Source organism: Nipponia nippon, unplaced genomic scaffold (assembly GCF_047370975.1).
Source record: "Nipponia nippon isolate SJK-2023a ecotype South Korea unplaced genomic scaffold, ASM4737097v1 scaffold_5, whole genome shotgun sequence".
NCBI classification, from domain to species: domain Eukaryota; kingdom Metazoa; phylum Chordata; class Aves; order Pelecaniformes; family Threskiornithidae; genus Nipponia; species Nipponia nippon.
The window spans coordinates 98,766,449-98,778,838 of NW_028262369.1; the positions used below are offsets into that span (position 1 = coordinate 98,766,449).

A 12,390-nucleotide genomic window follows, 5' to 3' on the forward strand; every position below is an offset into this window, starting at 1 on the left:
TTTGACATAAAGAAATTAAAATCAAGCAGAAGTATACTAGAATCTGTTAAGTTTTGCAAGCTATGCAACACATGATCAAGACCAGACCGTCATGCCAAAGAGTTCACTTTTTTTAAGCCCAGAAGAGGTGTCACTGGAAGATCTATGCAAAATTAAAAGCAAGCATGCCAGGCAGGAAGATGAAATCCAACTAAAAAAACGCAAATGGATAAACAAACTGGACATAATGCTTTATAAAGAAGAAGTTTATGAGAAGAAATATCCAAGAGAAAGAAAAGTTAAAGATTATGCCAATTATTCTTTGCTCTCTTACTGCCTCTGCAATAGTTAATTTTCTCCCAGGACCAAAATAATCTCATCAAAGCATGTTTATAAGACTGAGAGAACTGGCTAGCGTTGGAGCAAAAGCATGGAAAAGGAGGATCGCATCACTGAACAGCAATACACATAATTTCTTCTTTGTCTTGTAGTTCAATTGTTCAGTTTAAGAATCCTTAGTTCTGCTGAAAAGACTCTTGTTTTTCCTGACAAACACAGTGGCTGACATTTAAACATGCGACAGTTACATGCAACAGTCACGGCTAGACATGGAAAAAACATAACCCCCCTTTTTTCATTTGGAAATACATGTGCAATACTGAAATGGCACAGAGCTGTCTGCTGCCACTTCAAAAACTGCTATGCAGCCATCGTTTTTCTATTTTCCAAAGGTTTTGAGATGGCAAGAAATATAAGAAACTATGCGCCCTCAAATCACTACAGGGTACGCTTCTCAGAGGCTCTGGGGCTGATTCAGGCATATGCTATGCTTCCATTATGCCATTCCAGCACAATGTGAACAGAATAGTTTAAATGAAGTTTAAATAGAAGTTTGAAGTTTGAATAGTGAAAATGAAGTTCTGGGGTGAATGTTAGGCATATGGTATGACTGTTCATGGAAAATTACCAGCACCATTGTTTGGGTTTGTCATACACACATATTTCCATTTTTTCCACAGTTTCAGGAAAACCAGCTCAAGCTTATTTGTCTGGTTTTAGTTTTTTTGGGGGGAAAAAGGTGAGTTTTCACATTGCATGAGTGCATCAGAAACTTCCATTAAAAACACTGGAAGTTCCAAAATCATTATGAAGGGCAGTCTCACAAGTTTTGCTACATTCAACACAAAAAGATCCAGTGCAACTGGTGCATCATAGACCCTTTAACAGCTTGGAATTGTAAGATACTATGCAAGCAAGAGACAGATGCATAAAAATGGCATTCCCAGATGTGTCACTTCAAATTATCTTACATGGCTACTTAGCATATTAGCTTTCTTAAAGGTTCTCATCCATGGGGTATCATAAGATGCGGCTCCATGCCCTCTCATATGTCGTTTGAGGTATTCTGCCTATAATGCGTAGCAAGAAAGCAAGATCAGAAATGCAAATAATTACAGGATTAAAGCATGAAGTGGTGAGAAAGAACCAACTTGAACTGAGGTCCTGGCGGAAAAAAATGTCACAGAAAATAGCAAACGTGCTTCAGACTGATTGGAGAACTTGACCATTGTATAAAAGTAAGCAAGCTTCTGTTAATATAACATATTAACTTCAAAACAGAAGATTCTTTTAAAGGCACAAAGTAGAAAGAAAGTGGCTGAAAGAAACTGAATTTCCGTCTCATAAAGGATGGATAATAAGAGTTAGGTAAAAGGCTGCTTCTTTTAAAGCCAATACCAAGAAAAGCTAAAAAAAGAGAACACGGCTAACACTTCAGCCTTAGCATTTAAAAGATCTTGTCGTGGCATCATTTCAAGGAGATTCTGTACCTCCATTACTGACATTTAGTAAGTCAGTAGAAAAGTTTATTTAACAAAGAAATACCTTGCACTGGGATTTAATTTTTACTTTAACACATTCCCTTTAAAACATTCCCTTACCCCCTAATCTAGAAATAATTTCAGTTACAATATTAGTATTACTCCAGAAGTTAATATCATGTCTCATTTCTCTCACTGCTTCAAAGTTGCACCACCTTTTTATTATTACCTGGCTAGTTAGCTTGGACACCTCCTTTGCCAGTTCAATATCTGGACGTCCCAGCATGGTTACGCCAATGCCAGCTTCTCCACGCTTTTTATATTCAATCTAACAAAGAAAAAAAGTATAGTTTAGTTGTAACGATGCTCCCTTTTAATTATTTTACTGACTCTGTTTTTAATAGCAAAATTACTGCTAAAGAATTATACAGAAGACTTAAAAAACACTTACATCACTAATTAACTTGGCAGCCTGAGTTGCTTTCTTAATATCTGGTCGATCTGCTATAGGTGTGTAGTGGAGCTTTGACTTGGCGTCTTTCTTGTATTCAATCTAATCCGTGATGAGAGAGAGAGGAAAGAAAATTACTGAGGTTTGTTTGTGAGGAATATATCTAATAAGGACACAGCAATGTTGCTGGGAAAGTACATGTTTTGGTTTTTTTTTTTTTTAATAATTTCACAAGGAATGGATTTGGTAATCTGTTTTTGCAAGTTGTCTACAAATGAAGAAATAAGCATGTGCAATTCTGTCTGTATTTGAAGGAAAGAAAAAAATTATTAGGTGTGATTTGCACTAGATTACTTTAAATCCTACCATGTGATTAAGTAGAAATATGATTTTCAAAGAAATCCTTTATTTCAGTGCAATTTTACATTTGTAAATATTTGCACCTTTATCTTTCAGAACTATACCTCAACATGGAGGCTGGGAGGAAATCCAGAAGTACGTGAACTTTTGGTTTTGCCAGCTGACTTTGAATTTGCTTACACAAGCTACTTAATTCATGAAAAGACAAGACAAACTTACTGTACTCTGTTTTTTAGCAACTTCCATGGCGTGTTTCACTTCGGGAGGCTCCAGCATGACAGAATAATTAGACTTGCCTTTCTCCTTCACAAACTTCTTTTTATAGTTTGTCTGTTAAGAGCAAAAAGGGCCATGTGTGATTTTTTAATTTTACATGGAGGTAAATGCTACTGGAACTTGGAAATAAGCTCACTGAGACTGTTAAGACAGATAAAATGAAGTCTCCTCAGTCTCAAAATGTATAGTCCCCAGCTTGTTGGTTGTAATTTGCCCTTTAGATTACAAAAGCTTGCTATTTGGAGACAATGATTTGTGTTTAAACTGTGTTCTGTGAAAACGAAAATCTGAATTAAGGGCACCCGTTAGCACTCCAGCCTGTCATTTTTCTCCAGAGTATTTCAACAGATTCCCAATACAATGTGTTTAGCTCTTTCTTGAAGTCTCATTCTGGTAGGAATTAATCTTTTCTGACTCCTTGGGCATCTTACGATGAGACTCTCAATATGTTGCATGTCTACTAAAACATGCAACAGTCTAATCGATTATAGGCAGCAGGTAATCTCACCATAATTTAATTATAATTTATTTAATCTCACCATAAATTGTTATCATACTAGTTACTTACCTCACTGACATTCTTGGTCACCTCTTTCACATGAGCAGTGTCTCGTGTCTCTGGCAGGGTTGTGTAAGACCCATGCGGAAGCTGCTTCTTGCTATGTTCTTTGTATTTGTTCTGAAAGCACAGAATAAAAATAGGTAAAAAACAGCAATGCAAGCCCCGTCCCCACCTCCCCCACCCCCCATATTAAAAGGATGTACTTCAAATGAACAAATAACTCTCCGCTGTTTTACCTCAGATACAAGAGAGCTGACGTTCTTAGCCAGGAGGATCTGAGGTGTATCTGGAACAACATGGTACGTTCCTCGAGCTTTGTTGTGCTTCTCTTTGTATTTTATCTAGCAGGAAGAAAAGATATCATTTTAAGCAATGCGTATCTTGTCTTGTCGCAATTTAAAAAGAAATTACTATAGTTGTGCCTGCTTGTTAGTGCAAAAGTTTGCAGAAAATCCCATATTTTGATGTTTTCCAAGATAAATACACGCCAGTCTATATCTTCCTATAGCTCTCACTTGGAATTTTATTAATATATGAAATACTGAATATTAATATACTGTTAGTAATTATTACAGATACTTTGTGTTATGCAGAAGTTACACCTGCAGCTTTTTTTGTTGTTTTCTCCAGATAATATTTTCATTTCAATAACAGGAATACAGAGATATACCAAAGGTCTAGGGTGTTTAGGCTATGTTAACTTTGAATATTTATTTAATCCATGAACTAAGCCAGTGACATTTACAAGACCAAATTTGTTCAGATTTTGCCAATTTGTTAATGAAATAAAGAAATAAAATCAAATAATGAAGTGAGTCTGAGAACAACTTTTCAAAGCTTCATTCTTAATCCAATTGTATTTCCAATAATGTAGTTTATGTGGTAACTAAAGTTCTAGTAGAACAAAAAAAGTGAGAGTGCAAGTACTTACATCACTCGCCAAGATGGCGTTATTTAAGGCCAATACTGTGTTTTTATCATCTGTGACAGAGAGTTTGCATCCCTTTAGGAATTCTCGGTCCAGTTTATATTCGTACTGCAGGAAGAAAAAAATAAAAGATAAAATAAGAGAGTCTCGAATCTTCTACAATTTTTTTTTATTCTGAACATGAGAGATGTGGGGAAAATGAGTATTCAGTTTGTTCTGATTTTCTTACATCACTCTGTTGCAGAGATGACTTGGCTGCTTGAACGAAGTCAGGCCTATCAGCAATCCAGTGCCAATGAGCCTTGGCTGCTTCGTATTTCTTCTTATAATCTAGCTGTTTATAGTGAAACAACAAGAAAAAAAGAAGTTAATTGGAAGTTGTGTACTTTACATGACATTCATACAGATGCAAATTCTCTTTCGGTTTAAAAAGAGAGAAGAGGTAAGAAAGTGCATCCCCATTAGACTAGGGCTTTCCTCTCAATCATGTACAACCCAGTGGGATCCCATTTATGCTAGTTTTTCCACTGCTAGGTGGAGAAAGGAATATGAATGACCGAAAAGATGTCATGACTTTGAAGAAGGTGAGTGCTTTCAGCTCCTTCCCTACTGAAGTGGACACTGGGCCACCAACAATAGAAAACACAGGAGAGCTTTCCATGAAGCGCTTACTTTGTAACACATCACAGAACATCATCACAGAGAATTTCTGGGACAGTTACGTCTCTGTCAGGAAAACAGAGGGGGACTAGAAGAACAGTAGATGTGTGACATACAGGGACCTCAGGTGACCTCAAGGACAACTTGCAAGAGTGAGCACTTTAGTATGAAATAAATTAAAATACATTTTATTCAAGCAGCATAAGAATTAGAAGCAATGTCCAAGCTCAAAAAATTTCAATGCAACTGAAACTAATTTCTCGTGGTCTCCATTGCCAGTCCCAAACAATATCCATAATAAAACTGAAGTATTAATAAAACTGAACTCACATTGCTGTTTAGCTTGTAAGCATGCCTTGGGGTCTTAATATGAACTGAATCTGCTATGACATTGCAGTGAGATTTATTCCTCTCATACACTTCTTTGTATTTCAGCTAAAGAAAGACAAACATAAAAAATGTTTACAAAGATAATATCATCATCAACAAGAAAAGCATCAAAATATGAAAAACATAATATTAAAAATTGCTCCCGTCAAGATAAAATCTTAACAGAAGAAAAAGAAATTGTATCAGTACAACTTGGTATCAACCATCTGCCTGAAAGAAGGGTCCTCTTCAGCAGCAGTTCTCTTTAAATAGAAAATGTAGCAGGTATAACTGACCATGAAGCACAGACTAAGATTTAACAGAATCTACACATGAACAGTAATTTTGCCTGTTTCCAGTTTTTTGCACCTGATAGAAATGCTTTAAAGAAACTTATCTTCTGATAGGCACATTCAGTGCTTTCTGAAAATTCCTTTCTAGAATCTCAAATTCAGCACTCAGTTTGGAACCAAAAAAATGTACTTCAATTCACAGATTGCTTTTGAACATCTTTGTCTCTTAATGATCCACATTATTATCTGTATAATATGGCTATTTTTTCCTCCTAGATTTACCCATGATATAGATAATCTACGTAGCATCTGAATGACTTCCACGCTGCTTATTCTCACAGTACTATATTGAGTTACAGAAGTTCCAGTATCCTCATTTTGTTTATGGATATCTAAGGAACAACGATACAAAGGTCTGAGAGAAAACCTAGGGTAGGAGGAGGAATTAGGACCAGGACTCCCAAATCCTATGATATTATTCTATCCACTTCATCTTCCTTTCTCTCTTGTCTTTTTAGCCTTCCATTGCCCCATAATTAAAACACGTATTTATTTTAGATTAGAATATTTACCTTATATAGTCACACTATCCATAGAAGAAATGAATAAACACAGTAATGTGTTAAATACCTTATCCAAGGCTCCACAAAAGCCACTAGCCAACAGAAGAAGAAAACCCAGAAACAAACTCCCCAGATCCATTCTTTAATTAGATACCAGCTCCAGGTCATGGCTTTTATTACTATTGAGGGCTGCTCTACCCCAACAAAAATGTTCCAAGAGCTACAGAAGAACGTTACATGAATACTGAATACTTTCGTACTCTTTTGTGTTTTTTGAAAAAGCATTAAGAACATACGGAGTTTTACATGCAAACAAAACGAATACACTCTAACGAGAAGATATTTTTTAATGACAGAGTTACCTATGAGTTAAAAGTATTGCATATCAAAGTAATAAGTTAATTAGGTGTCTTTTTTGATACCACAGAGAAGGATAATTTACTTACATCGCTTATTCTGTCCTTGACCTTGCGCACATGCAATAACATAGGTGTATCATGGATTGTAGTATAGCCTTTGGGTTTCGCTTTGTTATATTCCAACTTGTAAATAATCTGAAGATAAAAATTATAGATTGTATTATTTCTTGATGTTATTGGTGTAAATTGAAAAAATCAAGATGAGAAACATTGTATAACGGACTACAGAAAATGCCATATTCTTAATTTTCACACTTCAGAGGTCAGAATTTAGAGAAGGAGGTATGCTTGAAAGGGACTGACCACACTTACATCACTAATCTGTTTGTTGACTTTTGTAGTCCTTAAGTGTTCTGGAGTATCCACAACCATAGTATACTTATCTTTCTTCTTTTCATAGTCCTTTTTGTATTCAACCTGGTGATTGGGAAAGAGCGTATGTTAACCACACAAACCAAGACAAAACATCTTCAGGAGATATGTTTATATTCACACGTAAATTGCAAAATCCTTCCACTGAAGCCAATGAAAGTTGAACATGCACAATGAGCTAAACTTTGCAAACCCCTTATTTGCTTAAGAGGCTGCCTATCTATTTGTGTCATTAATTTTACATTTATTTTACTGAATGTAAAACCTTCGCTTCTATCCTAAATCTCCAAGATTGAGCTAAAAAAGCAATCTCGGCAGATCAGTGACTTAAAATTCATAACTGCACAATTTCTCATTTTTAAAATTCATCAAATGAAGAGAAACGTAAAACATCTTACACAGTAAAAGATAAAAACATCCACTGAATATATCATAATGCCAGGCTAATTTAGAGGCTTTGATAGCAGAATTTGTATCTTAATAATTTCTGTCTTAAAGATCATCTTGCCCTAGTCAGGACTCTAAACCTGTTTTCACAGAATTCAGTGAGAACAGACTGTACACCAAGAATGATAATTCATTGCAGACAGCCTGAGGGCAGGTGGAAGAGGTTAGAACATGGTTTTAAAAAAGAACTTTCATGCTCTGTCTTGCATCAGAAAATAAAACCATGCTTTTGAAACAGGACTATGACAGACAAAATATAAAAAATTATATGCAAACAACAAATCATAACATGAAGTCAACTCAGATGAACGTGCAGATCAGGCAGAGTGCTATTTTTTTTCTTCAAACATACTCAAACTTACCTGCAGGGAGTTTTGAATGAGATAATAGAAATCCATGGATAAATGGAACAAAAATGTCTAGTAAAGACCTTCAGTACCTTACTACTGAAGAATTTTATTAACTATGCTAATAGTAACAAAGAAGAACACCCTCCTCCCTCTCATGTAGTTGTTTTCTACTGTTGCATTTCCAGTTTATAATTTAAATGTTATAAGCCGATTTCACCTGGCCCACTCAGGAATCATTTTTACCATTGAAAAGAGTAAGGTTACTGCTAGCAGCTGTGATTCCAGAGCAGAAATAAATATGTATCAGTTATTTAATAAGCCACATTTTCATCCAACTGGTACAACCCAAATATATATGCTGGAATCCAGATTAAATAAAGGTAGATTATGGAAAAATAATTCTTCACAATAATAGCAGAGTCATTACAGGCTTTCTTTTATGTCCTCAGAAATATAAATATGTTAGGCTCTTTGTTCTGTATGAACAAATAGATGAATCATACTCACTTTCTGCCTTCTGATTTGATTAGTCCAAGCAGCTAATTTGTGTATATATATATATATATATATATATTTGTGTATATAATGTCTCCTACAGCAGCAGTTCTTCATATTACCTGGCTCCATAAGTATGTGTTGTAGAGTGCTGTCAGCATATCTGGCCTCAGAATTTCATTACATCCATGTTGCAGGAGCATCTTGGCAAACGATTTATATTTTTTCTGTTCATGCAAATGGCAACGAAGCACAAAAGAGACTTGTGAACACCGTAAACAACCACAGCTCTAGATCCCAGACACTTTGAGAGTGGAGAGATTTAGGCAAGGTACTATATGTATTCATTCAGATGTGCATACAACTTACATCTATGTCATTAAGAATGTCAAGAGTATATATTAAAAGTTTTGCATACTATCCCATTAAGGAAATTGAGAAAATATTTTTTGGGAGATGAGTAAATTACAGCTTAAAGTGAGGGCACTCAAAAGCCAAATATGTCACTGTTGCTTGAGTAATGAGTAAGAAGATAATGTTTGTAAAAGTCATTAAAGAAGAGGTAATAAAAAAATAAATGCATTTTTTATGCAACATGCATTTTTTAAAACCTCTCCAATGACTTCAAGAGACATTAGATTTCTGATGTCAGTTGGTGCACAGTGTATGAAAGTACATACAGTAGAGATTAGCTCACTCAAAAAGCAGTAGTTCTTTTTGGGTGGCAAAACAAAGACTGTCTGATCAACTGAACTTAAAACATCACGACAGCCCAGGTGAAACCTGTGATACTGCTAGCTATAGACATTTCACACGGACAGAGTAGCTGTGAGTGAACCAGGCACTTTCTGGCAGCACCGGCTAGTGCTCCTACAGTACCTGACTGCTCAGTGTGGTCCCCCACTTGGCCAGGAGGTTCCTAGGATCATCCACAATAACGCTGTACCTATCTTTGAGCTTCTCATAGGCAGCTTTATATAATTTCTGCTCAGAATAGCATAATACAGTGTAACAAATTAAAAGAGAGTGAAGACACAAAGAGATCATTGTTCTAACCATTGAAACCTCTTTACATGGACTGTTTAAAGGCTGGGATTGAAGTTCATATCCAAAAGAGAAAAATATATTAAAACAAAAACACAGAGAGAAAATATTTCCAAATAGTATATGCTTTTCTAAACTTCCACTGGAAGGCCTGATCTACAATTTAAGCACGCCTATATTCTATCCCTGCTACTCTTCAATAAGCCATTTTATGACTTCTTTTCTTCATGAAAAATAACTGCAGAAGCAACTCTGTATGGAACTAGATTCTTGATTTGAGTACAAAGAGAACACAAGGAGATGCAAGCGTAAAATACAATGTTATATTATCATCAGATATTTTGTAAGCAAAAACTATAATCCCTCATTGCAAAAAAACATCACTTACATAACAGAAGACATTTAGGCAAGTTCATTTCAATGTATGGAGCCCCCGTTGCTAAAATTTTACTCATTTATGTTTCTCATATTAAATATTTCCTTATTTGCTCTACCAAACAATAAGAAGACTGAATACTAACAATCTTCTGTAACAAATTCTGGTTCACTGCTTATCAAATTGAGTGTGAAATGATAGCAACGGTACCGGAATGGTATCTGTTGTGAAACAGTTTTTCTTACCTAGAACAGACAATACCGTAATAAATTTACTGACAGGTAAACAATTTAACATAATGTCTGATGAAAAAGAATAAACTACCAAGATGTAAGAGTTTAAATATATGCTGCTTGAATGAAAAGCGTCAGAATCTGCTGTGGTACGCCAGCTCTAAGCTGATGAGAATTCACCTGGAGCACAGTGCTTTTCAATGGGCTTTGTCCTGTGGGTGTACAGCACTACTCCTCAAAACCCCACTGGCGATTTTAATCTTAAACCCAGGGGCATTCATTAGCCCCCTTTGCTACTGTGCTGTGTTTATTGTTTCTTTAGCATTACAGGAGAAACCTAAGAAAAAGTAAGTAGCAGAGTGGGAGAATTCAAGGCAAAATATCTGAAATGAAACAGAGCTATGGTAACTTCAGACATAATGCTATCTTCCTAACACTGATGAAGCTTTTTTTCAATGTTTCAGGAAAGCAATTGTGATTCTCTCTATACCTTTTTCACATGACAATCAACTATCAGCGTTACTAAGCAAGCAGCGTTATTTAAGTTAGCATTTATTTACCAGTTAGCAAAGGAGAAGTTTCTTTGCAATGACAAAGTAATGGAACAGGGCTCAGGATTTCAGGTACTGTAAACCTGCCCTGTCCTAATACTCAGACAGACAATAAGAACAACCTTGTCTTTCATGATTTTAGTCTGACCTTACGACATCTTTAAGCCTGAATATGTTTTGATTTATTTACAGTTTCATAAGGAAGATCAACCTTCAACTTGGTATTAAAATACACACACTTACTACTTCAGTATGAGATGCTACACAAATCTTTAACACTTACCGCATCCGTCAACTGAGTTGCATATTTAAAATGCAAGTTAATTGGAGAGTCAGCTACATACTTAAACTGAGACTTAGTTTTCTCAAATACCTCCTTGTACTTACACTGGAGAAAAAAAAAAAAAACAAACACAAAAAAACATTCCAATGTTAATCCAAAGAAGGGTAAGGCAATGAAAACATATGATTTTAGAAAGAATCTGAAGCAAAACCATGGTAGAATTATTGCATATGTGTGTTTAACATATCTACAAACAAAAAATAGTTGTAAATGTAGTAGTTTGCAAGATGGAACTATCACATCAAGAAAGCAATGGAAATTTCAAATCTTCATAATTTTAAAGCTAGATTTAGAATCACTAGAAAAATTACTATGGACCCAATAGCTTTGCAAGGAACAGAGGGCATAAGTAAAAGACCATTTTGCCTCTGTTTTCTTTTACAGTACGAACTGAAATTTTAGATGCTATATATTAAGTTCTACCACGAGTTATTCATATCAATGTCTAGGTCCAAATTGGATTCTCCTGTGAAAAATTTATCTACAATATAAGTAAACGTCAAAAAAACATTTAGCAACAGTACAGACTGTTTTACTTACCCCACTGTAGAGCACTTTATTCTTTTCTGCCAGAGCCAAACTTGGAGTATCCCATACATAACAGCCAGTGCCTCTGAGCCACGTTAAGTCTTCCTTGTATTTAATCTTTAGAAAAAGAAGTAAAAGGATTCTGTTTTAAGCCGCACCAAGTGGTAGCTGATCAGTGCTGAAATGGCACCTCAACACGAGGCGTAGCAAACAGAGCTACATCCATTATTATTCCATTATAAAATAAGTTACAGTTACTCATACTTTTCTGATGGACTCAGATTATTCACGTGCCTAATCTATAATTAGCTATTAGAGTTCCTGTGTGAATTAAAAAACATTTATTCTTGTACAATTAAGGGGTTATTGTATACGTACAGATATGTACAATTAAAGGTTGTTATAGGGTTAACAAACAAATCTAAGCAAATGCAACTTAAATGAATTAAGACAGTTCTGTTAGTTTCAAAAGGAGACAGGCTGCAATTTTAGCCCTCTGATTTGCTCTGTCATTTCACAGATCTGCCAGCTGAAAGTGTAAATCACTTCAAAAATTTCAGCTGCCTTCCCTTTCTCAAGAAATAAGGCTTGGTTTTCCTTTTGGAAACCTACTTAGAACTTTCAGCTCTCACATCCCAGAACTATTTGAACTCACATCACTAATAGCATCCGTGACGGCGCGATGATGGAAATGCTCCGGACGGTCTGGGATCGATCTCCAGATTCCTAACTGGCTCATATAATTTTCCTTATATTTCACCTACAAGGAAAATTGAAGAATGAAGTAAAACAATTTGAGAATAGAACACTCTAGATCATGCAGTTTCAAGACATTACTTTTTCTGAAACATCAGAACTAAAACAGTGGAAATGAGATTAACTTGCATGCACCTTTGTAACACCAAAGGCAATCAGGTGTATAATGTTCCAGAGAAGGAAAGAAGTTAATATTAATATTGCTGATCATATTT

The 12,390-nt window shown here is 35.4% G+C and overlaps 1 protein-coding gene across 2 annotated transcripts in view; it reads right to left on the reverse strand.

The window, feature by feature from the left end:
- Positions 1–12,390, reverse strand: part of NEB (nebulin) — a 124,755-nt gene that overhangs the window by 27,336 nt on the left and 85,029 nt on the right. For both annotated transcript variants that reach the window (XM_087731532.1, XM_087731531.1), the window contains 15 exons: positions 12,075–12,179; positions 11,432–11,536; positions 10,832–10,936; positions 9,224–9,328; positions 6,993–7,097; positions 6,708–6,815; positions 5,367–5,471; positions 4,606–4,710; positions 4,380–4,484; positions 3,685–3,789; positions 3,455–3,565; positions 2,830–2,940; positions 2,251–2,352; positions 2,029–2,127; positions 1,290–1,388 (listed from right to left, as the gene is read on the reverse strand). In XM_087731532.1, coding sequence (XP_087587658.1) covers positions 1,290–1,388; positions 2,029–2,127; positions 2,251–2,352; positions 2,830–2,940; positions 3,455–3,565; positions 3,685–3,789; positions 4,380–4,484; positions 4,606–4,710; positions 5,367–5,471; positions 6,708–6,815; positions 6,993–7,097; positions 9,224–9,328; positions 10,832–10,936; positions 11,432–11,536; positions 12,075–12,179 — 1,575 coding nt within the window. The remainder of the gene's footprint in view (positions 1–1,289; positions 1,389–2,028; positions 2,128–2,250; positions 2,353–2,829; positions 2,941–3,454; positions 3,566–3,684; positions 3,790–4,379; positions 4,485–4,605; positions 4,711–5,366; positions 5,472–6,707; positions 6,816–6,992; positions 7,098–9,223; positions 9,329–10,831; positions 10,937–11,431; positions 11,537–12,074; positions 12,180–12,390) is intronic.